The following is a 26,191-nucleotide window of genomic DNA, read 5'->3' on the forward strand; positions in this document are numbered from 1 at the left end:
TATACACACAGTATGTATACTCTGATATTAGAAGTAATTAGAAACCTTTGAAACGCTCTGCATTTCGAGAAGTTGAAATAAACATCATATAAGCACCTACAACAACTGTGCTGAGGGGTGGGATTTGATCGATTTCCCTGTTTATCATATTCATTTGCTCATGTGACTTTATACATAGTGAGCTTAACAAATTGTGAATGAGATCCAATGGTTTCTGCAGCACAGAAATCAAGGAATTGTTTAAGGTACAACAGACTCAGATTGAACAATGATGTCTTGGGAATTAGTTTGCTTTCCTCGCAGACATCTACAGAGACTTATTTTTCCGGAGTATTTTATCAAAAAGATTTTTAAAGGAGTTGACAGTGTTCCCTGTTGTTCTTGATAAAAACAGCACCAAGTTATTCAGGAGAGAAATGAGGAGATATTCTTTGAAATTCTCCTGTCCTCAGGCACCCCACCACGTTTATAAACAGCTGGGAGTAAATATCCAGTTTCTATCCTCTCTTCCCTTAGCAATCTTGTGGGATAAATTAGATAGCTGATCCAGATCTAAGTTTTCTAATATAATCCTCTGTAGTAATATTTCTCTTAAATCTGGAGAGTTTGTGAAGCTATCTAATAGAGGCATTTGAAATCATAAAGGGAGCTTTCAGACAAGCAGATTGATAGAAACAGTGTCCTTTGGCAGGAAGTCACAGAATGAAGGACATAAGATAAATGTGAAGAACAAAAAAACAAATGTGAGATATTTTACATGCAGTCAGTTAGAAAGTGAATGCAAAGAGGAGGGGAATAACGGGCAGGTTCAATCTTGAATTTCAACAGGGAATTGGTAAGTATTTGGGAGATGCAAGGAGATGCCTATGGAAGGGTATGGATCATATGCAGATGGAAGAGATATCGTTTAATTTGGCATTTCTTCAATACAGATATCATGGTTTAAAGGGGCCTGTTCCTGTGCTGTATTGTTCTATGTACTATGGCAGGGGAAAGAAACTAACTGGATTATAGAGCTAGAATTGTCTTGATGGGCAGAGTGGCCTCCATCCATAATGTAGTACTCCTGTGCACTACATTATTTATTTTTTATTTAGAGTTAACAGCCTGGTTACAGGCCCTTCTTGCCCAACAGGCCCACATGGGCCATTTACACCCATGTGACCATTAACCTGCTAATCCATGCATCTTTGGAACGTGGGAGGAAACCAGAGGAAGTCCACGTGGTTACAGGAAGAAAGTACAAACTCCTTACAGAGAGCAGCGGAATTGAACCCGGGCCACCGTGCTGTTACATTAGCTACTCCACTGTGCTGCCCTATGATGGTGTGGAACTCTTCTCCCGCCAGAGCAATAGAGCTGGCTCAACTAATCTTGCAACTTGAAACTGATAGTTATTTCCAGCAAAGTACAAGGGGTGATTGATAAGTTCGGGACCTAAGGTAGAAGGAGTCAATTTTAGAAAACCTAGCACATTTAGTTTTCAACATAGTCTCCTCCGACATTTACACACTTAGTCCAGTGGTCGTGGAGCATACGGATCCTGGACCTCCAGAAAGTGTCCACAGATGGGTTACATGCACATGCAGTTCAACTCGTTGAGTGATTATGCAGAAAGTTGGAAGTTAATAGCTCATCTCCTTCTACCTTAGACCACAAACTTACCAATCACACCTGATGTTATTATCTGATAATTAACTTCAGACTTTCTGCATAATCACTCAAAGAGTTGAACGGCATGTGCATGTAATGAGAACTGTATACCTCACCTCCTTCTGCCTTAGGCCACAAACTTATCAATCACCCATCTGTGGACACTTTCTGGAGGTCCAAGATCCGTATGCTCCACGACCACTGGAATAAGTGTGTAAATGTAGGAGGGGAGTATGTTGAAAAATAAATGTGCTAGGTTTTCTAAAATTGACTCCTTCTACCTTAGGCCATGAACTTATCAATCACCCCTCGTATATTAAGTGGAATGAGTCCTTGATTGCCCATGTTAAATGAATGAGCCTTTAGTGTCTGTACATCGTACTCTGCTTCTGTGACTCATTCTTCCATGAAGTCAAATCTCATTGAAGGAGCACTAGCTGGTAGCCAGCCAGCGTGCATTTGGCACAAGTAACCAAGTTCAATTGTCTACCTCCAGATCCACGACGTATAACTGGGGACACAAGAATGTGCAGCTGCTGGAGTCTGCAGTGATAAATGAGATGTTGGAGGATCTCAGCGATTCAAGTGACATCTATGAAAAGGACAATTGATGTTTCAGGTCAGGACTTCTCACCTAGAAGATGGGGGGGGGGGGGGTGGAGAAAGACAGTGTAGAGAGTTGAGGGGAAGGGGAAGGGCCACAGTGACTAAGTGATAGGTGGATCCAAGTGAAGAAGGCCAGTAGCTGGCTGGAGGAAGGGTTGGTCATATTGGATGGAGGCTGGGAGATCATACTGGGAGACGCCACAGGGTTGTAGATTGTGGAATCTGATAGTGGAGGAAGGTAGAATTAAATAAGAGAGGCAGGAATGAACGGAAGGGGTTTGGGTGATGTTTCGATTGAATGGGTGGAGGAGGGGGGGAAGAGACAGGGTGATGAGAGTCTGGGTGAAGGTAGTGCCTAGAAGTGCCAGGAGTGGGGTGGCATGGCAGCATAACACTTTACAGCACCAACGATCATCGTTCGGGGTGCAATCCCCTGACACCGTCAGTAAGGAGTTTGTAGGTTCTCCCAAAGATCACCTGGGTTTCCTGTAGGAGGTCCAGCTTCCTCCCACATTCCAAAGAATGTAGGGGTCAGGGTCGGGGTTAGTAAGTTATGAACATGCTCTGTTGGCATTGCAAGTGTAGTGACACTTGCAGGATGCTGCCAGGAAATCTTCAGACTGTTTTGGTCATTGATGCAAAACGGCACATGTCATTGTGTTTTGGTGTTTTGGTGTACATGTAATAAGTAGAGTTAATCTGTATCTTCAGTGAGAACTGGGTGGATCAGATGGAGTGAGAAAAGGGACAGAAGAGGGGCAATTTGACTGAAGTTGAAAAATTCAATCTTCATGCCATGATACTGTAGACTACTCAAGTGGAATATGAGGTTCAGTTCATCTAGTTTGCCTTTAGCCCACCCTGGCAGCAGAGGAGGCCAACGCCAAGGACTGACTGGTCAGTGTGGGAATAGGAAATAGAAAGAAACTGATATAAACTGAGATCTCCAGAAGGCCGTGGCAGACAGAGCATAGCTGGTCAGTAAACTGGTCACCTAGGTTGTGCTTGGCCTAACTGATGTTGAGGAGGCAATAAACGGACTTGTGGGGTTAGATTAGTGATCATCCATGAGCAGATTGTATTTGGGAGCTGGCTATTCTTGTTCCTATGGAGCCTGAGTGAATGGGGAAGGTTGCGAATGAAGCCTGTGCATGGAGAGCGGAAGGGACGAAGCTTTGAAAGATGCCTGCTTCCTCCAATTCTAACTGGTTTTGGCAACACTGGATATGAAAGCTGGCCCAAAATGGAAGAAAATAACTATTTTTCCTCTATCCTTGGAGTATGCGCCAAATTTTCCCAAGGAAAGTCTAGCCCAAGCAATCCCATTCTAGACTGGTTTAAATCGCTCTGGCGAAGCCTATCCTATTGTTCTTGTAGTCAAACTCAGTGTAATATCGCCCGATGAAGCTGGCTCCTAGGATCCACAGCGGGCCCCTGGGTGGGGGAATGTCAAGGCCACTGAAGCAGACGGTGCACACTTCCTCACCAAACTCTGATTCCTGTAAACGAGAGAACCTCAGATTAGACCTGATGTTTCACATCACGTGTGGTTTTCAACATTTTTAAAAACACAACTTCTTTTCTGTAAATGAAGTGAAAACTTTCTAGAACAGCGCACACATGAAGTTCTGGGGGAACTTAGGCAGTCGGGTAACATCTATGGGAACGAATAAGCAGTCAGCGTTTGGTGCCAGTACCCTTCATCGGGGCTGGAAGGGAAGGGAGAGAAGCCAGAATAAGGAAGACGAGGAGGGAGCAAGCTGGAAGGTGATAAGTGAAGCCAGGTGAGCGGGGGGTGATGAAGTAAGAAGGTGTTCAGTGAAAAGGTAAAGGGCTGGAGAAGGAATCTGATAGGAGAGGAGACTGAACCATGGGAGAACAGGAAGGAGGAGGGACACTGGGGAAGTTGAGGAGAAAAGCTAATGGGGTGGGGGAGGAGTCGGTAATTGAACAAGAGGGAAGGGAGAAGTTGAAGAAACTTTACTAGAAGTTGGAGAAATCAGTGCTGATGCCATCAGGTTGGAGGCTACCCAGACGCAGAATATAAGGTATTGCTCCTCTGACTTGAAGGTGGCTTCATCAGACAGTAGAGGAGGCCATGACAGACATGTCAGAATGGAAATGAGGAGTTTCCCCAGCACCTGCAGGATACTTGGTTCTTGTGATAACTTTCTAATTTGCTGTCAATATTCCGCCCTGTGGGGAGGGAGGTGGAGGGAAAGCACATGACATTCCCATGTTTAGGAGGCTCAACATATACCTCATGTTCATGCTCTGAGATCACAATACAGGTGTCCCCCGTTTTTCGAACGTTCGCTTTACGACAGCTTGCTGTCACAAAAGACCTACATTAGTACCTGTTTTCGCTAACCAAAGAGGATTTTTGCTTTTACGGAAAAAAGACGCCCGGTCTATACATGTTTTTACCCCAAGAAAGACTACCATGACCGTGAAGCCGTGTGCAGGCAGTTGTGTGCACATGTGTGTACGTACGTAGGCGTGTGCGTGCCGATTTTTTTTCTCCAAATCAATTTTGTCTCACTGTCTTCCCAATTTTGATAAGTGAAACTACACCGTACATACAATATTTCTGCTTTATATAGGCTGTATATTTATCATTTCATTCCTGCTTTTACTATATGTTCATGTTATTTTAGGTTTTATGTGTTATTTGGTATGATTTGGTAGGCTATTTTTTGGGTCTGGAAACACTCAAAAATTTTTCCCATATAAATTAATAGTAATTGCTTCTTCGCTTTACAACATTTCAGCTTATAAACGGTTTCATAGGAACACTCTACCTTTGGATAGCGGGGGAAACCTGTAAGCGTGACTGGAAAATGCCCAAAGCATCGCCAACATCCAACACAAATTCCTTTTATATACGGCCTTCTGAAGGGTGGTCAGACAAAAATGAACCAGAAGCACTTGGCATAAAAGGACAATGACCTTGAATTTGTACCAAGTAGTGCAACAGCATAATATGCTGCACAAGAATTTAATCCAAGTTCTAATCAGCTATTTTGTCTGCTGCTAGTACTCTCCCACGTTCTCTGGCTCTAATAGGCATATGACATCTATACAAGCATCACTGAAGAATCATGAGAAAAAAATGCTAAAATCCACACACACAAAATGCCGGAAGAACTTGGCAGGCCAGGCAGCATCCATGGAGGGGAATAAATAGTCGCCGTTTCAGGCCGGGACCCTTCATCAGGACGAGCATTTTGTGAGATCCAGCATCTGCAGATTCTCTTGTGTCTAAAAACCCATACCACCTGAATCTGCCAGTTTTCAAACAAGAGAAAATCTGCAGATGCTGGAAATCCAAGCAATGTGAACAAAATGCTGGAGGAACTCAGCAGGCCAGGCAGCCTCTGTGGAAAAGAGTTAAGTCGATGTTTCGGACTGAGACTCTTCAGCAGGATGGATGCTGCCCATCCTGCTGAGTTTGTCCAGCATTTTGTGTGTCAGGTTTTGCACCTTTTACACCAAAAATAAGGGCAATTATTACTTAAATCCAATCATGAAGTGCACTTTGACAAGGGTGTATGGGGGAGATCCTTATTGCTATATTAGTTGCTGTTCCTTTCTGCACCTTGTTTCGCATTGGGCGACAACCTTACCCTTTCTTTAACCATTTGCTATTATTTTTTTATGAGACCGAGTTGCTAGCTCGACGCTCAACCCAGCATGGATGGAAAGTGTGAAGGGAGCCAGCCAGGTTCGAACCGGGGACCATTCGCTTTAAGCTCCAATGCGGCTACCACTATGCCACCAGCTGGCTAGTTTGCCGCATTGTTATTGGTTCATTATGGTCGTGTGTACTGAGGTACAGTGAAAGAAAGCTTGGAGACTGAAGGTCTGACCTGGAAGCTGGAGGACTGTCTGTTTGTTTGTGTGGGTGATTGGGAGGTAGGAAAGGGGCTTGCTCCGCCATTGCTTGCTGTGTTGTGTGCTGTTTTGCGGAACATTGTGAATACGCACTGTTGGCACCAGAAATTGTGGCGACGCTTGCAGGCTGCCCCCAGCACATCCTTGGACATGCTGGTTGTTAGTGTGAATGACAATTCTCAATGTGCGTTAACACTCACATGTGATAAATCAATCTGCATCCGAATTGGATTTGTTTGTGTGCAGACCAGAAAGATCATGCCATACCCAAGTGCATCGAGGTGGTAAACAGTAAAATGGAAAATGCAGCATATGGTGTGTTGGCCTGCACTATTTGAGGAACTGAGTTCAGTGAGGTAATGTTACAGCTCTATAAAACCTTGACTAGACTACACTTGGAATATTGTGTACATTTCTGGTCACCTCATTATAGGAAGGATTTAGAATCTTTCGAGAGGATGCTGCCTAGATTAGGGAGCACGTCTTATGAGGATAGGTTGAGTGAGCTATGGCTTCTCTCATAGGAAGATGTGAGGTGAGTTGATAGAGGTGTACAAGTTGATAAAGAGGCACAGACTGAGTGGACAGCCAGAGATTTTTTCCTATGGCTAGTACCAAGGGGTATAATTTTACAGTGATTAGAGGAAAGCGTAGGGGGTATAAAAAGTAAGTTTTTCATACAGAAGGTGATGAGTACACCAGGGTGGTGGTAGAGGCAGATACCTTCGGAGAGTTTAAGAAACTCTTATACACGTGGATGGTAGTAAGATGGAGGGCATTGCAGGAGGGAAGGGTTTGATAAATCTTAGAGTAGTTTAAAGGGTTGAGATTACATTGTAGGTCAAGGGACCCATACTGTGCTGTAGTGCTCTATAAACACAAGAAATCTGGCAGGTGTTGGAATTCCAGAACAACATAACTCAAATGCTAGAGGAACTCAGCTGGCCAGATATCATCTATGGAAATTAACAAACAGTTGACATTTTGGGCCAAGACCTTTCATCGGGACTGGAAAGGGAGGGGGAAGGTGGGGGCAGAGGAAGAAGGATAGCTAGAAGGTGATAGGTGAAGCCAGGTGTGAGGGAAAGGTAAAAGGCCAGAGAGAAAGGAAAGATGTAGTGCACTACATTTGGTATTCTGTTCCAGCATCTACTGCTTTAATGACACCAACCAAATTTCTTGCTAAGTACCTCCATCTTAATTCCTTCAGTGTGTGCATCCAAAGTACTTCTGAATCTTAGTCAGCACTTAATGCAGGAAATATAACAGCCAGTTCTCTCACGGTGAGCTCCCATGCGTACAACAATGCGATAATGATCTCGTAATCTTCAATTATTGGGGTTAAATTGTGGTGTCAATATTGACCCATGGCCCATGAACAACCGCCTTGCTTTTCCTCAAAGTGAGTGCCCTGGGTTCTTCTATATTCACTTGGTTTAACGTCACATCCAGACGTAATTTCAGACCCTAAGACCCTAAGATATAGGAACAGAATTAGTTCTCTTGGCCCATCGAGTCTGCTCCGCCATTTCATCATGGCTGATCAATTTTCCCTCTCAGCCCCAGTCTCCTGCCTTCTCCCCATATCCCCATAAAGTGAGCTCACCTTCACAATATAGTCTTCACCCTTCATCAGGAAGTTCTTTCCTCCCAGGTTAAAAGAAATATGAGGCAAGATTTTGATCTGGTCGCAGTTCACAATGTACTACATGGGAAGGAAAGAGAGGGAGGTAACTAGGTTAGAATTAGAAAGCCTCAGTATAACATTCGTCCCACTTCCTTCCTGCTCTAGCCAACCCAGGCTTCTGTTCCTCTCCATCAATTGCAGAAATTGTTATTTCCCAATTCCAAATGCTCCACTTCATTAAAGCTAAATGAAATAATATTCATAAATTTGCAAATCTAAATCTAGTTCTTATTCTCTAAAATGTTGATGGCTCTCCGAGTTTTCATTTATTTCAAATCACACACACTTAAAAGAAGTTTTCAAGATGTCCTGGTGACTCTCTTCAAAGTTGCTGGGTTTCTTTCATCATTAGCTCCTTCTATTTTTGTAGGTGATTGATTGTGCTAACGGCTATGCAACCGTGCAGCCCTTTAGTTTGAACTACATCAGCTTCTGAACTATTAGAACAGCCTTCATTCTCAAGGTCTGGATTAGCCTTCATTTCTTTATTCATTCACAGCTGAGAGTTTGTAAAGCTCACCACACATGAGATGTTTGACAAACAGATAACGGTACAAAATCAACCCATAAACCTCTACCCAACATCTCACTTCATCAATGTTTCCATTCCTTTGTTCACCTACCATATGCAGCTAGTCCAGATCAACTTCAGTGCATTACTTGTGAAGCCAAGCACTCGGTTTAACTTCAACAAACTGCATGCGTGTTGAAAGTGTTTTATTCTATTTATTTTCATTTAGAGATACAGCACAGTGACAGGCTGTTCTGACAGCCCTTTGCTGTCTAATTACATCTAGGTGACCAATTAAACAGAGAGGAAAACATAGCATCCCAGAAGAAATCCATGCAGTCACAAGCAGAACATACAAACTCCTTACAGACAATGGTGGGATCTCATTTGGACACATCATGGCCTGAATGATTTCCTGGACTGCTGCTCAATGCAAAATAGCCCCTTGTGAGTAACAGAGGATGCAGGAGAAATCATTGGAAGGAGGAAGGAGGAAGGACTGGATGAGGCATTTAAGGAGGGATTGGATCTGAAGGTCTACACACTTATGGAGAGATACACCTGGATCTTAACTTTCAGCACATGGGGTGGATTGGAGAGTCAGGAGCAGTGTTCCCCCTAAGGTATGTGCGCGCACACATCTTCAGCTACTAGTGCACAAAAGAATTTAAACTGCACACAAAAGGTTGTCACCCTTTACTTCATTAAGTACACTTCATGGTCGCACACAATCACGCTTCCTTTTCCGGTTTCTGATGGGGACGGTGTTGACAATGTGGAGCTTGCGATGATTTGAAGGCAGATTTTAGAACTGGCTTATTTATATTACTTATTTTTAAGCAAGCAAATCACACATGGATGGCATGCGAAAGCTCCAGTGAGAAAGTCCTTCATTTCCCACCTCAGGCCTCCTATGTATGCTTTATGAGAGTGCAGATGAACGAGAGCAGGAACGATCAAATCCTGAGGAGTACGAAGTCCTTATTAGACCATAAGATATAGGAGCAGAATTAGGCCATTTAGCCCATCGAGTCTGCTCTGCCATTCAATCATGGCTGATCCTTTTTCCTCTCCTCAGCCCCACTCCCCGTTCTTCTCCCCGTAACCTTTGATGTCATGTCCAATCAAGAACATATTAAGCTCTGCCTTAAATACACCCAACGACCTGGCCTCCACAGCTGCCTGTGGTAACAAATTCCACAAATTCACCACCTTCTGACTAAAGAAATTTCTCTGCATCTCTGTTTTAAATGGACACCCCTCTATCCTGAGGCTGTTCTCTTGTCCTAGACTCCCCCACCACGGTAAACATCCTTTCCATATTTATTCTGTCTAGGCCTTTCAACATTGAAAAGGTTTCAATGAGAAACCCACTCATCTTTCTAAATTCCAGTGAGTACAGACCTAGAGCTATCAAACGTTCCTCATATGATAACCCTTTCGTTCCGGAATCATCCTTGTGAACCCCCTCTGAACCCTTTCCAATGCCAACAAATCTTTTGTTAGATGAGGAGTCCAAAACTGTTCACAATACTCAAGGTGAGGCCTCACCGGGCCTTATGAAGCCTCAGCATCACATCCCTACTCTTGTATTCTAGCCCTCCTGGAATGAGTTCTAACGTGGCATTTGCCCTCCTCACCACAGACTCCACCTGCAAGTTAACCTCAACTCCCAAGTCCCTTCATGTTTTTGGATTTTCTCCCTGGTTAGAAAATAGTCTGCACATTTATTTCTACTACCAAAGTGCATGACTATGCATTTTCCAAAATTGTATTTCATTTGCCACTTTCTTGCCCATTCTCCTAACCTGTCTAAGCCCTTCTGCAACCTACCTGTTTCCTCAACACTACCTGCCCCTCATACAATCTTCGTATTATCTGCAAACTTGGCAACAAAGCCATCTATTCCATCATCGAAATCATTGATATACAGCATAAAAACAAGCTGTACTAACATTGACCCCTGCAGAACACCACTAGTCACTGTCAGCCAACCAGAAAAGGATCCTTTTATTCCCACTCGCTCTTACCAATCAGCCAATGCTCTAACCGTGCCAGTAACCATCCTATCATACCATGGGCTCTTAACTTGGTAAGCAGTCTCATGTGCAGCATCTTGTCAAAGGCGTTCTGAGGGTCCAAATATACAACATCCACTGCATCCCCTTTATCTATCCTACTTGTAATCTCCTCAAAGAATTCCGACAGGTTCATCAGGTAAGATTTTCCTTTAAGGAAACCATGCCAACTTTGTCTTACCTTGTCCTGTGTCGCCAAGTACTTCATAACCTCACCCTTAACAACAGTAACCTTCTCAAGGGCTACTAGGGATGGGCAATAAACGCTGGCTTAGCTGGCAAAAAACTCATCCTGCAAATTAATAAATTTAAAAAAACTCACTTTTCTTCCCTCACACCCTTCAACATCTGGCACATGGCTAGTGTCTTCCACAGGAAAACTGATGCAAAATACTTATTTTGTCCATCTGCTATCTCCTTGTCCCCCATTATTATCTCTCCAGCCTCATTTTCTAGTGTTCCTATATCCATTCTCATCTCTCTTTTACTTTTTATGTACTTGAAAAAGTTTTTACTATCCTCTTGGATAATGTTTGCTAGTTTGGTTTCGTATTTCATCTCTTCCCTCCTCATGGTCCTTTTAGTTGCTCTCTGTATGTTTTTAAAAGCTTCCCAATTCTCCACCTTCCTGCTCATTTTTGCTTTGTTTCAAGCCCTCTCTTTTGTTTTTACATTAGCTTTGACTTCCCTTCTCTAGCATGGTGGAACTATTTTGCCGTTTGAGTATTCCTTCTTTTTTGGAATACATCTATCCTGCACCTCCCTCATTTTTACCAAAGACTTTCGCCATTGCCAGTCTGTTGTCATCCCTTCCAGCATCTCCTTCCAATTTACTTTGGCCAACTCCTCTCTCATACCACTGTAATTTCCTTTATACTACTGAAATACTGCTACGTCAGACTTTACTTTCTATCAAATTTCAAGTTGAATTCAATCATATTGTGATCACCTCCTCCTAAGAGTCCTTTTACCTTAAGCTACCAAATTGCCTCCAGTTCATTACTTAACACAGGCTCAACAACAAACTGCTCTAAAAAGCCATCAGGTAGGCATTCAACAAATTCACTCTCTTGAGATCCATTACCGACCCGATTTTCCCAATCGACCTGCATGTTAAAATTTCCCATGACTATTGCAACATTGCCCTTTTGACACATCTTTTCTATCTCCTGTTGCAACCTGTTGTCCACTTCCCAGCTATTGTTGGGAGGCTTGTATATAACTGCCATCAGGGAGTTACTCTTGCAGTTTCTTCATTCAATCCCCAAGGATTTAACACCCTCCAATCCTATATCACATCTTTCTACTAATTTGATGCCATTCTTTATCAGCAGAGCAATGCCAACCCCTCTGCCTACCTTCCTATCTCTCTGGTACAATGTGTAAACTTGGATATTCAGTTCCCAATTACAGCCATCTTTCAGCCACAATTCAGTGATGTCCACAACATTATATCTGGCTATCTGTAACAGTGTAACAAGATCATCCAATTTATTTCTTATTCTGTGCGTTAAAATATAACTCTTTGAGTACTGTATTTGCTACCCAGTTTGATTCTGCATCCTAATGTACTGATACTCACCCTGCTGGCTACAATTTTGTCCTATCATCTGCCTGCCATTTCTGACAGTCTGACTGCATGCCATCTTTGCATTTTTACCATCCATCCTATGCCGAGTCCCCTCACTCCAGTTCTCACTCCCCTATCAAATTAGTCTAAACTTTCCCCAACAGCTCAAACAAACATGCCCGCAAGAATATTGGTCCCTTCAGGTTCAGGTGGAACTTTTGCATAGGTCATATCTCCCCCAGAAGAGATTCCAATGATCCAAGAGTCTTAAGTCCTGCCCCCTGCACCAGCTTCTCAGCTATGCATTAATCTGCCATATCATCCTATTTATATCCTCATTAGTGCATGGCACAGACAGCAATCCTGAAATTATTACCCTGGAGGCCCTGCTTTCTATATTCTCCTCTTTGCTTTGCCTTTTTATGTCGTCGGTACCAATATATATCAATATATACCAATATATATCATCTGGCTGCTCTTCACCCCCACCCCCCAAAATGCTGTGGATGTGATCCAAGACGTCCCCAATCCTGGCACCTGGGAGGCAACATAGCATTCGGGTGTCCCGTTCATATCCGCAGAATCTCCTGTCTGTTCCCCTGACTATTGAGTCCACTATCACTTTGACTGTTCTCCTCTTCTCCCTCTTTCCCTTCTGAACCACAGACAGTGTCAGTAACCCAACCTCTGTGGAATTCCCCTGGGAGGTCATCCCCCACAACAGTATCCAAAGCGGTATATTATTGAGGGGAATGGCCACGGGGGAGCTCTGTACTAACTGCCCATTCACATCCCCATTTCTCCAGTCAGTCACCCAGCTACTCGCCTCCTGCAGCTTAGGGGTGACTACTTCCCTGTAACTGTGATCGATTATCCCCTCACTCTCCCGTAAAGCCAAAGGTCATCCAGCTGTGGTTCCAGATCCCTAACACAGTCTTCAAGGAGCTGCAACCGGATGCCCTTCATGCAAATGTAGTTCCCTGGGAGACTCTGGGTCTCCCAGGACTCCAACATCCAGTATGAAGAACACACAATGGCCATTTATGACACTTGGTACAGTAAGAGAGAAAAAAGGGAACCTCAACAGAAATTCTCCAGAGCCAACGCCTCTTCTGGGCCAAAGCCTGACTCTCCTTTTTTCACCAGTGGCCTACTCCCAACAATGGCCGCCCCGCCTGTTCCGTCTGTACTTTTAAACAAGTGTCGCTGACCTGTGAGAAACCTCGTCTCTGCGGCCTGCTCTCACCACTGACTGGGCTGCCGGAGCGAGACCAAACGCCTGCGAAAGTCTCCCTTTTTGAACAAGCATAGCCGATCTCTTGACAGTGTTTTGCTAGCCATTAAAATGAATACCCCTATTTATAAAATTCAGTGCGCACATGTTGTTGTCACTGGGTAGAAAATTGCGCAGTAATAGATTTTTGCACACACTGATCATTACAAACTAGAGGGAACATTAATCTGGAGATATATTCATTTAATGATGGCATTCTAATGCAGTTCCAGTTTGTACTGCAGGATCAGCTCTGAATATTGCTCTGGGGCTCTCACTCAAGCTGTTACCTAAACAGCAAGCCATCAACCTGAAAGTTGTGCAGGTTTTATTCCTAGCTAACTATAAAGTTCAAAGTAATTCTATTATTAACGAACTTAAATACCACCTTATTCTACCCTGAGTTTTATTATCTTGTGGGCATTCATAGTAAACAGAAAGAAACACAATAGATTCAATGAAAAGCACACATGACAGAGATGGACAAACAAGCAGTGTGCAAAAGACAACAAACTGTGCAAATACAAAAAGAAAATAAAATAAGTAGATAAATAAATAAGCAATAATATCGAGAACATGAGCTTTAGAGCCCTTACAATTGAGTCCATAGGTTGTGGAATCAGTTCGGTTTGGGGTGAGTGAAGTTATCCCCACTGGTTCAGGAGCCTGACAGCTGAGGGGTTATGAATGTTCCTGAACCTGATGGTGTGGGACTTGAGACTGTTGTATCTTCTTCCCGATTGCAGCAGTGAGAAGAGAGCATCGCCTGGGGTTCTTGATGAAGGATGCTGCTTTCCTGTGACACTGCTCTATGTAGATGTGCTTAAAGAAGGGCAGGGCTTTACTCATAATGGACTGAGCTGTAGCTGCTACTTTTTTGTAGGATTTTTCATTCAAGGGCATTGGTGTTTCCATACCAGCTTATGACGCAACCAATAAATGTACACTTCACTAGAAGTTTGTTGAAGTTTTAGGTGATATGCCAAATCTCCATAAACTTCCAAGAAAATAAAGGCACTGCTGTGCTTTCTTTATAATGGTAGCTACATGCTGGAGGTAGGACAGATCTTCTGAAATAATAATGCCGAGGAGTTTAAAGTTACCGACTCTCTCCACTTCTGATTCCTTAATGAGGATTGTTCGCCGGTTTACTCCTTCTACTGTCAATAGTCAGCTCTTTGGATTTGCCGACACTGAAAGGTTGCTGTTGTAGTCACCACTCAGCCAGATTCTCTATCTCCCTCCTATATGCTGATCTGTCACCACCTTTGATTCACCCAGTAGCAAACTTAAAATGAGGCATTGAAGCTATACTTGGCCTCACGGTCTAAAGCAAGCAGAGCTGGGGGCTAAGCACATGGCTTTGTGGTGCACCTGTGCTGAGGGAGATGTTGTTGCCAGTCCAAACTGATTGTGGTCTGCAAGTGAGGACATCAGGGATCAAATTGCACAATTGCACATTGAAGCTTAGGCCTTGGAGCATGTTGGTTAGTTTTGAGGGGATGACAGTGTTGAATATAGAGCTGTAGTCAATGAAGAAGAGTATCCCAATGTATGCATCTTAACTCTCCAGATACATTCCTCAGAATTTTCTCAGCTGTTTTTTGAGTCCCAGTATGAAGTTCAAAGAAAATTTTATTATCAAAATACATATATGCCACCATATACAACCCTGAGATTTATTTTCCTGTGGGCATACTGAACAAATCTATAGAATAGTAACTATAACAGGATCAATGAAAGGGCAACTAGAGTGCAGAAGACAAAAAACTGTGCAAATGCAAATATAAATAACTAGCAATAAATAACTCGAACAAGAGATAACAAGATAAAGCGCCCTTAAAGTGTATTTAGTGGCTGCGGGAACATCTCAATTGATGGGCATGTGAGTATAGTTATCTCCTTTGTTCAAGAGTCTGATGGTTGTACGGTAGTAAATGTTCTTGAACCTGGTGGTGTGAGTCCTGAGGCTCTTGTACCTTCTACCTGATGGCGGCTGTGGGAAAACAGCATGGCCTGGGTGTTGGAGATCTCTGATGATGAACACTACTTCCCTATGACAGCATTTTATGTACTCACTGGCTAGAATGGGAGCAGGAAACAGCAAAGGAGGTCCTTTGTGCTAGCACTTTGAAAGGACTTAAATAAAAATAGAAAATGCTGGAAACATTCAATTGGCTGCATCAGTGGAAAAAGGAACTGGTAGATTTTCAGCACTTACTAAAGGTCCTTGACTCAAATGTTAAGCATCTTTTCCCTGGATTGGAAAGTTTAGAAAGATATGGGCCAAACATGGACAGATGGGCTGAAGGATGCGGAACCTGATGAAAAGTCACAACCTAAAGTGTTGACTGTTTATTCCTCTCCATAGATGCTGCTTGACTTGTTGAGTTCCTCCGGCATTTTGTGTGATCTGTCATCAGAGACCTCCACCATCCATGCTCTCTTCTCACTTTTGCCATCAGGAAGGAGCCTCAGGACCCACACCACCAGCTTCAGGAGTAGTTATTACCCCTCAACCCTCAGAGGTGACAACGCCACTCAACTTCACTCATCCCAGCACTGAACTATTCTCTTTCAAGGACTCTTCATCTCATGTTCTCGATGTTTATTGCTTATTTACTTGTTGTTATTATTTTGTTTGCGGTTACTGTGAATGTTCACAAGGAAGTGAATCTCAGGGTTGTATACAGTGACATATACATACTTTGATAATAAATCTTCTTTGAACTTTGAACTTGAACTTTTTATGTTGCTCATGCTTTCAGCACGTGCAGAATCTCTTGTGTTTATGGACAAATGAGTAGATAGGCATCTTGGGGTCAGCATGGATAAGTTGGGCTGAAAGGCCTGGTTCCATGCTGTATGACTCTATAACTCTTCAAGTCTCCTTCTGTTGTCAATGACGTGCTTGCTAGGCAAAGAAAGCACAAGAGAGATACGCCCAGGGCAGGGATGGCATTGGTTAAACACAGACCAAGGCTTCTTTCAAGTTGTCTTGCTACTGGGAAACATTTCATTATCTGCATCAAAATGTCATTACTCTTTGCAGCCCTGTTTACAATGTTACTCCAAATAAAATAAAAGCAACAAAGTATTTGATATTTTAATGCAGAACTGACTTCTGCTATAATAACCCTGCTATTTGGATAAGCCATGGCATTCCATTGGCACTGGTCTGGCAAAACTTTTCAGAATGCAGCTGGCTGATCGTGCAAGCTCTTCCCCTCCTGTGTTCCGGACAGACCCGTGGTGACCTGTGGTTCTGAAAGATCACGAGCAGAAACTCAAGCTGAAGATTGCAAACCTTCAGTAGATTCAATGCTAGGTTTTCTGAGCAGAAACCTTCTACAAATAGTGCCAATTGTAGGACTAAACTGAAGCTCTAAATTGGGTGTAATTATGTGAGCAGTGGGAAAATTATCCCTCTTGTGTTTCTTGATCTTGCTGCTGGAGATTCAGTGTCACATGACCCTTCCACTTTGATCTGGCCCACGCCTTCATTAACACTTGCCTTTCTAGGGAGCTTCCTCTTCCTTGCATCCATTTTACAGTTCAGTGTTATGAATATGCTACGGTGATGGGGTTAATACTTATTCTTGATGTTGGGGGGTTGTTGTAAGGTGTGGGGACGTGAGGGTCAAGGTTCCTGCTGCTTTGATGTGGCCCACACCTTCATTAACCTGGTCCAACACTACTTGCCGTTACGGACCTGGTGTGTGCTGGGATGCATCATCAGTGACCATTGCATTTCAAATCAGGGATGATAATAGTTGATACCATCCAGACCTGGAGAGTCAGTAGACGAAGCAAGGCTCTCTATGGTCAGAGACACGAAACAGAGGGTGAACGTAGCAAAAAAGAACAGAAACAAAGATGGACAAACAGGAAAGTTTTAGATTCAGATAGGAGGTTAGATCAGATGAGCTTTATTTGTCACATGTACATTGTAACATACAGTGAAACGTGTCATTGGTGTCAAACTAACTCGGTGAGGATTGACCTGGAGGCAATTCACATGTATCACCTGCTTCCAGCGCCAACATAGCTCATCCATAACTCAGTAACCCTAACCATAGGTCCTTGGAATGTGAGAAGAAACAGAGGAAACCCACATCGTCAGGGACAACATACAAACTCTTTACAGACAACGGCAGGAATTGAACCCCAGTCAGTGATCGCTGGCGCTGTTACGCAATTGTGCTAACTACTACGCCACCCTGCTGCCATGGGTTCAGTTCCAATACTCAACAAGTTTTGAACGAGCCAGGACAAAGCAGCCTGCTTGATTGATGTACCATGCACCACTCGACACGTTCAACCCCTCCACTTCTGTTGCACTTCAGCTATAGTTCAGTAACTTGCCCAAGATGCCCAGACAACATCTTCCAAACACACACAACCTCTGCCACCAGGAATGAAGAGGATTTTAGGAGCATTGGAACACCACCACCTGCAGATTCCTCCTCTAGCCACACAGTACTTTGAGTTGGAGATATATCACCATTCTCTCATTGTTGCTAGATCTAAACACCAAATCTTCCCTGAGAAAACCATAAGATATAGGAGAAGAATTAGGCCATTTGACCCATCGAGCCCACTCTGGCTGATTTATTTTCCCTCACAACCCCATTCTACTGCTTTCTCTCCATAACATTTGACACTGACCAATCAAGAAGCTATTAACCTCCTCTTTAGGTATACCCAATGACTAGGCCTCCTCAGGCGTAAGTGACAATGAATTCCACATGTTTACCACACTCTGGCAAGTGGAAGTTTCTTCACCTGAAGAATGGTAGCAGTTCAAGGCCCACCACAAAAGCCACTGAGAACTGGCAATGGTTACTGGCCTTACCAGAACATCCAGACTCCATTAATTAAATAAAGAAATAAGTAGACAAATTGTGTTTTCATGCATGATTACTACAAAAATATTCTCATTGGTCTTGATTCTCTGTAAAATATAAGACTTCATTGTCAGATATGTTCACCCATGCCAAATTAGGAATCCAGATGAAAGGAACCACATTTCTGAATCATAACTAATAATCTGTCACAGACACAGCTTCTGAGCATATGATCTCATACATCTATTTAGGATAGCAAATGTTTGCAAATGCTAATGATTTTTTGCATATTTACTGACAAGATGAAAACAAAAGAGCCTTCGTCTATTTTGGTTGAAGTAAGCGCTTCACAGCTTAGGTAGATATTTTTAAGCTTCCACCTATGAACAACTATTACCCACCTACTCTGCAAGTGGCTTTCTAACACAAGATTTTCTTAATGCCATTGCAGTCATGATTAAACAGAGATGGAACACCTATTCCTGACTCAAGACATCCCAAAGTGATTCATGCCCAATTAAATACATTTAAAACTGTAATTTTTCTTGTAGTATAGGAGGGCAGCAGACGGCCTCATACCCACGTGAGACAGGGACATGCCTGTCCTAGCATGCGAAGTCAGCTCCAGCGGTCGAGGCGGATGAGATCCAATGCCATGAAGGCAGATCTGCAATGCTCCATGGAGAGTGAAGGGCATGACAAGGCACAGACTGTGTCACGGCGAACCGCTGCAACCCAAGAAGATCCCAGTCTGTGGCATTTCTTAATAACACTGGACCCAGACTTCTGAGGTTGACAGAGTGGAACGGCCAGAGCGCAATGGATTTTCCACTTTAAGAACTCTAGTCAGACATGATGGACGACCACCATAACAAGATGTAGCATGTTAATTGTAACACTAGTATCAGAAATGGTGAATGTGAATCTACTGGATAATCATAACAAAAAGCCCTGATGTCCCTCAGGAAAGGAGTCCGCTCACCCTCAACTAATCCGGATAAGCTTATTTATGATGTCACATCTATCATTGTAATTACAGCGTATTTTAACTGCGAATGAAATGGCTCAGCAAGCTTAAGTAGGGATTGGGGAATGTAACAATAAAGGTGAGGCAGTGCAGTAGCGTAGTGGTTAGCCTAGTGCCAGTCAGCGACCCGGGTTCAATTCTGCAGCTGTCTGTAAGGAGTTTGTACGCTCTCCCTGTGGTGACATGGGTTTCCTCTAGGTGCTCCAGTTTCCTCCCACATTCCAAAAATGGACGGGTTCGTAGGTTAATTGGTTACATGGGTGTAATTGGGTGGTGTGGACTTGGACAGGAGGGGCCCGTCCCGTGCCATAAACGCTAAATAAATAAATAAATAAATAAAGGCCTTCTTTTCAATCTCAAACATCCTATAAAAATATTAAACAGTAGCCATACTTCTACATTATTTAACGCACAAAGTATTCTTTCTTAGGTAAGGTGCCAGAACTGTTCACAGTACTCCAAGTGCGGTCTGACCAATGCTGTATAAATCCTCAGCTTTTAGATAAAAGCATCGTTTCTTTTATATTCTAGTCCTCTTGAAATGAATGCCAACATTGCACGGCCTTACTTACGACCATTGCAACCTGCTTTATTCTTTAAGGAATCCTGAACTAAGACTCCCCAAGTCCGTTTGCACCACCTCTTACCATTTAATTTAAAGCCTTATCCACTGCCCTAGTTACATGATTTGCCACTGGTACCAGCATTGTTGGGATGAAGATAGCCCCATTGGAAGATTATGGAATTGAAAAACTTACTGATCTAATCAATGACATTTATGAGACTGGAATAATACCAGAAGAGGTGAAAAAATCAGTGTATCACTCTTCCTAAGAAACCTGGAGCAATAGAATGTGAATTACATAGGACCATAAGTTTAATGAGTTATATCACCAAGATACTTCTAAGAATGTTGATGACAAGAGCTAAAAGTAAGATACAAGCTGAAATAGGTAAAGAACAATGTGGTTTTGTGAAAGACAAAGGTACGAGAAACGTGATATTGGTGTCAAGGATACTATCAGGATGAGCTATTCAAGTGCAAAAAGACTTGTTCGTTTGTTTTATAGACTACACTAAAGCATTTGATAAAGTGAAGCACAATAAGTTATTTTGAAATATTACAGGAAACTCTAGATCTAGATTTGAAAGACCTCTGCATAATCAGTAATCTGTACTGGGATCAAACTGCCGCTGTAGGAATAGATGGAGCAGTGAATCAGTTTACGAAAATCGAGAGAGGTGTTAGACAAGGATATGTTTTCTCCCCTGATTTGTTTAATGTGTACGGGGAGACAATATTACAAAAAATAAGAGACATCTTGGGAATCAAAGTTGGCAGTGAAAACATCAATAATTTCAGATATGCGGATGACATTGTTTTAATTGCAAGTCCGGAGGAAGAACTACTGAACTTAATTGATATAGTTGTTGAAGAAAGTGCAAAAATGGGTCTATCTATCGATTGCAAAGACAGAATGTATGGTGATATCCAAAAAGAAGGAGAATCCTATCCGCAGGCTGAGAATAAATGGGGAAGACATAAAACAAGTACAGAACTTTTGCTACTTAGGAAGCTGGGTGACATCAGATGGCAGGTGCGGCATGGACATCAAGAGAAGAATAGGGATGGCAAAAGACACATTTACGAGGATGAAGAGTATACTGACCAACACTAAACTAGGCATGACAACCCACCTCAGAGTACTGAAATGTTACGTTTATCCAGTTATGTTATATGGCTCAGAATGTTGGACAATATCTAGTAACATGAGGAAACGAATTGAAGCAGCAGAGATGTGGTTTTTGAGGAGGGTGCAAAGAAAAGCATGGACAAAACGAATATCTAATGAGGATGTCATGAACAGAGCAAGCACAAAAAGAGAGTTAATGTATGAGATCATGAAAAGGCAATGAAACTTCATTGGACGTGATTAGGAAAGAGGAGTTAGAATGCACAGTAATTATGGGAAAGATTGAAGGGAAGAAAGCAAGAGGAAGGCAGAGACAAATGAAGGAGACAGCAGCCAGAGAACTGGAAATGAATACCAATGAATTGATTTGCTTGGCCTGAAACAGGCGTGTGTGGGCCATGGCAGTCAAAGCTCAAATCGGGCATGGCACCTGATGATGATGAGACTTATCCACCCTGTGTCAGTTTGCTTATGGCTCAGGTCACGGTCCTGAGACTATTACTTTTCTGTTTCTATGTTTTAATTTAGTCCCTGGCCGCTCAAGTTCCCTCAGCAGAACTTCTTTCCTTTTCTACCTACATCGGTGGCTCCCACTTGGACCAAAGCTATTGCATCTTACCCCTCCCACTTCTAATTCCTCTGCAGTTCAGATGAGAGATGCCCCGAACCCAGGCACCTGACAAACAACGCAACCTTTGGGAATTTGATATTTGTGATAGAGAAATGTGTTCATTTCCCTTTCCCCTTTCTATAGTATCCCCAATTACAATTACATTTCCCTTGTCCCTCCCCCATCGTGAATGGTTTCATTGTGCCACAATTTGGTTGCTCATCCTTCCTATAGCCCCCGCTCTCACCCACACAGGGGGCAAGACTTTCAGATCTCTTGGATGAGTTCGAGGGCTGAGGTTCCTCCAGTACTACCTCTTGGATCCCCCTGCCTGCCTCACTCACACTCATACCCTCTTGTCCTGACCGCAGACCGAATTTGAAGCAGCTAATCTGATGACTGTGGCTGCCGTGAGCTACGCAGTATCCAGGTAACCCGCCCCCTCCCTGATGTGCCACAGGGTTCAAAGCGCAGATCCAGAATCAGCATTGGGCTTATTATCACAAACAGTAGAAAATCTGCAGATGCTGGAAATCCAAAGCCATACACACAAAGTGCTGAGCAGGTCAGGTGGCATCTACAGAAAAGAGGAAACAATCGACATTTCAGGCCGAGAAGAAGGCCCTCCACCCGAAACACTGACTGTTCACTCTTTTCCATAGATCCTGCCTGGCCTGCTGAGTTCCTCCAGCACTTTGTGTGTGTGGCTTTGGGTTTATTATCACTGTCTTATATGAGGTGAAATCTGTTTTTTTTTTGTGTGGCAGCAGTACAGTAGAAAAATATAAAATTACTATAATTTACAAAGTAAACATAGTGCATAAAAACAGAATAATGAGATAATGTTTGTGGATTCTGTAATATATGGATCTATTTATTTTAGAGCAGTGACCCCCTTTAGCACTAGGTATCGATCTGTTGTCTGCATATCTGCTGTTGGCTACATATGTGCATTGTTCTCTCTCTCTGTCTCTGTCTCTCTCTCTCTCTCTCTCTCTCTCTCTCTCTGTCTCTCTCTCTGTCTCTCTCTTTCTCTCTCACTGCAATGTGAATACACCAGTTAAAGCCATCTCTCCCATGCGTGCTTTTATTTAATATATAAGTAGCTGGGCACAGACACAACAAATTGGCGAGCAGTATGAACCTGAATGTCAGAAAATATATTGAACTGCACTGACAGCTATGGGATGAAACTGTGAACGTTAAGCAGCACGAGAAAGCTGAAGGACCAGTGAATAACAGTGAAAGACGCACTGAATTTAAAGAGAAATTAATGTGGTGATGGTTTCAGTCGGGAAAGTGGACAAATTTGATAGCAGTATTGTGGTGAACTATGTGCCTGTCTGGACACGCCCCCTGCTGACTGCTCCTGTGGCTCCTCCCACAGGCCCCTGTATAAAGGCGATCTGAGGCCTGACGCTCGGCCTCAGTCTCCAGGACATTGTATGATAGACACTCACTCCTGGTTCCTTCTTCCAGTCAATAAAAGCCTTACGTCTCAGTGTGAGTTATTGATGGTGCATCAAGTATTGAAGGCTGGGAGTCATATATCTAGAAGTTCGAAGAGTATTGTAACACAGACAACATGGAGGAGCAGAAGAAAGCCCCTACACTTCTTAGCTTATTGGGTGCAAGGGTGTCCAGTCTCTCGCGCAACCTGATAACCCCTGAAAAGCCAACAAGCAAGACATTTAATGAAATTGTTACAATTTTACAAAATCACCTGAGCCCTAAACTGCTGACAATAGCTGAGAGTTTTAGATTTTACAATAAGAATTAGTCAAAAGATGAAAGCCTTTTTGAATACATTGCAGAACTATGCAAACTTTCCCAGTACCGTGACTTGAGAGATGGATTTACTGAAGCATTAAGGGATGGGCTGGTATGTGGCATACATAGTCAAAGCACTCAAAAGAGGCTACTGTCCGAAAGAGACCTAACACTAGAACGACCATTGACCATTTCAATGTCATTGGAGACTACAGCAAAGGATGCAGCAGAATTACAGAAAAGCAGGTTAGAATGTGAAATATACAAAATGTCCCTGAATGGTGCAAAAAGCCAAAGATGTTGTCAATGTGGCAATTCCTCCCATGATGCAAATGTCTGTTGGTTCAAAGAAATGTCTGCAGAAAGTGTCACAGACAAGGTCACATAGAGAGTGTGCAAGGCAGACAAAAAGCACAACAGAATGGAAAGCCTCAAACACAAAATGAAGCAAAAGAATAAAGTGACCGAATCTGAAACAGAACCAGGCAACACAGAGTATGACAAAGGTGAGCTGTCTAGAATTGCATAGTATTACTGAAGCAGATCACAAAATCATATGGATCACAATAGATGTGTTTGATGCCAAATTGAAAATGGAACTAGAAGCGGGGTCAACTTTGTCTATAATTTCAGAGGATGACTACAACAGACTGTTTTCTAAGATAGCATTAGAGAAGACTTCAGTGATGCTAAGGACTTACACAGGTGAAAATGTGTCTCCCAAAGGTAAACTGAAAGTAAATGTGACATATGGAGGCCAAGTACATTTAGAGTTTTATGCATTGGAAAAGTGGAGGTCTAGCAATTTTCAGACATAAATGGTTGAGAAAAATCCAACTAGACTAGTGCTCAGTCTAAGCTCACCAGGCAATGGCAGCCCAATGGTAGCATTAACCAGAGACTGGAACAGCTGATTAATTCTAATGAAGGTGTTTGAGAAAGGGATTGGCAAACTCAAAGGCCCGAAGGCTAGAACTGAACTGGATGAAACAGCAATACCGAGTTACAATAAAGCGCGTCCAGTGCCTTACATCACTTGCTGCAGATGTGGTCACCAGGAACCACAATAGGGTCCACCAGCTCCCACATCATATAACTGCAACACATCACCTAATCCCATGCCCCTACTTGATTTAATTAGCTGTAATTGGTGTCTTTTTATATAATTCCTACTAAATAAAACATTAAATAATTCCTATTAAATAAAAGAATGGCACGGTAGCGTAGTGGTTAGTGTAATGCTATTACATCACCAGCAATCAGTGACTGGGATTCAATTTCCCAACGCTGTCTTTAAGGAGTTGCTATGCTCTCAACCATAGCCACATAGGTTTCTTCCAGGTGTTCAAATTTTCCTCTCACATTCCAAAAATGAAAGGATTATGGTTAGTAAGTTGTATTCATGCCCTGTTGCCGTCTGAAAAATATCAACATTTGTGGGCTGCCCCCAGCACATAGTTGGATGGTGTTTGTCTTTGACACAAATAATACCTTTTACTGCATGTTTCTCCTATGAACTCACTTTCAAAGACTCTTCATCTCATGTTCTCGATATTTATTGCTTATTTATTTTTTAATATTATTATTTTTTCTTTCTCTTGTATTTGCACAGTTTGTTGTCTTTTGCACCCTGGCTGTCTGCCCTGTTGCTGCAGTCTTTCATTGATTCTATTATGGTTATTGGATTTATTGAGTATGCCTGCAAGAAAATGTATTTGTAGGTTGAATATGGAGATGTAGATGTACTTCGGTAATAAATTTACTTTAAACTTTGACCTTTGATGTACGCGTGACAAATACAGTAAAAGCTAATCTTTTATCCTTAAGTTTAATCTTTATGTTGTCAGTAACCTTGTTTAAGTCTCAACTACAAGCTCACTAAGCAACTAGTCCATTTGAGTAGTTTAAAGATTAAGGGTCTCACTTGGTTTCCCTTTCCCCTGAAAGCCTCAAAGAGCCACCCGTACAAAGCTGCTCAATTTGTGCTTGTATACTCCCCAGTATTAATCACTCACGTCCGGAGTGGGATTCAAATCCACAATCTTCGGAAGCAAAGATACAGAAAGCAGCACATGAACTAACAACGACCAATGCAATCCTTACCTGTCCCTCTGCCAATGACGTGGCCCCAATGGCATTGATTATGGTAGAGACAGAAGCTGCTGGCCCAGTGATGTAGGAGGAACCGGTGTCGACAACAGCCACACACCCTTCACTGCACAGTGTTAGCTCCCCATCGATGGAAATTCTGGAGGACAAAAGGAAAACAGAAATGGATGCTGTGTAACTTCCTGTCTACTGAAGACGATAAAGTGAAAGTCCTACTGTCAGTAATTAAGGAATTCAGAAGTTGGTTTGTGGGGGACTCTGCCATTCATATTATTTGTGTTTCTGGTTACTCTTTCTTTTATTGCTATTTTGTGTGATTTTGATGGGGCAGACTGGCTCTGTGGCCTGCAGTCAATGAACAACAGTGCTAAATTGAACTGAACTGAACATTCCCGTTTCAAGGATTCTGCAGTTTGACGTTTAATATTCTGTGTGTTTGCTTATTTTTTTTTTGTCTTTTGCACGATTTGTTCTTTTTTTTACACATTTTTTCTTTGAACAGGTTCAATGGCATTTTTTTGTTTCGTCTCTGCCTGCAGAAAGATGGCTCCCAGGATTGTACACTGCTTACATGCTTTGATGATAAATGTACTTTGAATCTTTGAATGCGCAGACTGAAAACATTCCTTCACTACAATGTCCCTGTAATTACTAACAAGAATAAAGAGAGGGATGAAAGGTTTAATGTGGTTAACACCATGCTTGTTGGATTTGGCTGGCAAAGTAAATGAGATAGTTGTTGTGGTGAACTACATATACCTGTCTGGACACACCCCCTGCTGACTGCCATACATGTAAATAATTAGTGGGGGAGGGGGAGATAGCCTGAAAAGGCGCAACTTATTAAGGCCACCCGCCCCTT

General features: G+C 42.7%; 1 protein-coding gene across 1 annotated transcript in view; it reads right to left on the reverse strand.

Annotated features, from left to right (window-relative positions):
- Positions 1-1,572: 1,572 nt before the first annotated feature.
- ren (renin) overlaps positions 1,573-26,191 on the reverse strand; it is an 85,604-nt gene continuing 60,985 nt past the window's right edge. The window contains exons 8-10 of the mRNA XM_059949821.1: positions 25,324-25,468; positions 7,760-7,858; positions 1,573-3,758 (exon numbers count right to left, since the gene is read on the reverse strand). Coding sequence (XP_059805804.1) covers positions 3,597-3,758; positions 7,760-7,858; positions 25,324-25,468 — 406 coding nt within the window. The 3' untranslated portion in view covers positions 1,573-3,596. The remainder of the gene's footprint in view (positions 3,759-7,759; positions 7,859-25,323; positions 25,469-26,191) is intronic.

The sequence above is a fragment of the Hypanus sabinus genome, chromosome 25 (assembly GCF_030144855.1).
Source record: "Hypanus sabinus isolate sHypSab1 chromosome 25, sHypSab1.hap1, whole genome shotgun sequence".
Classification (NCBI taxonomy): Eukaryota; Metazoa; Chordata; class Chondrichthyes; order Myliobatiformes; family Dasyatidae; genus Hypanus; species Hypanus sabinus.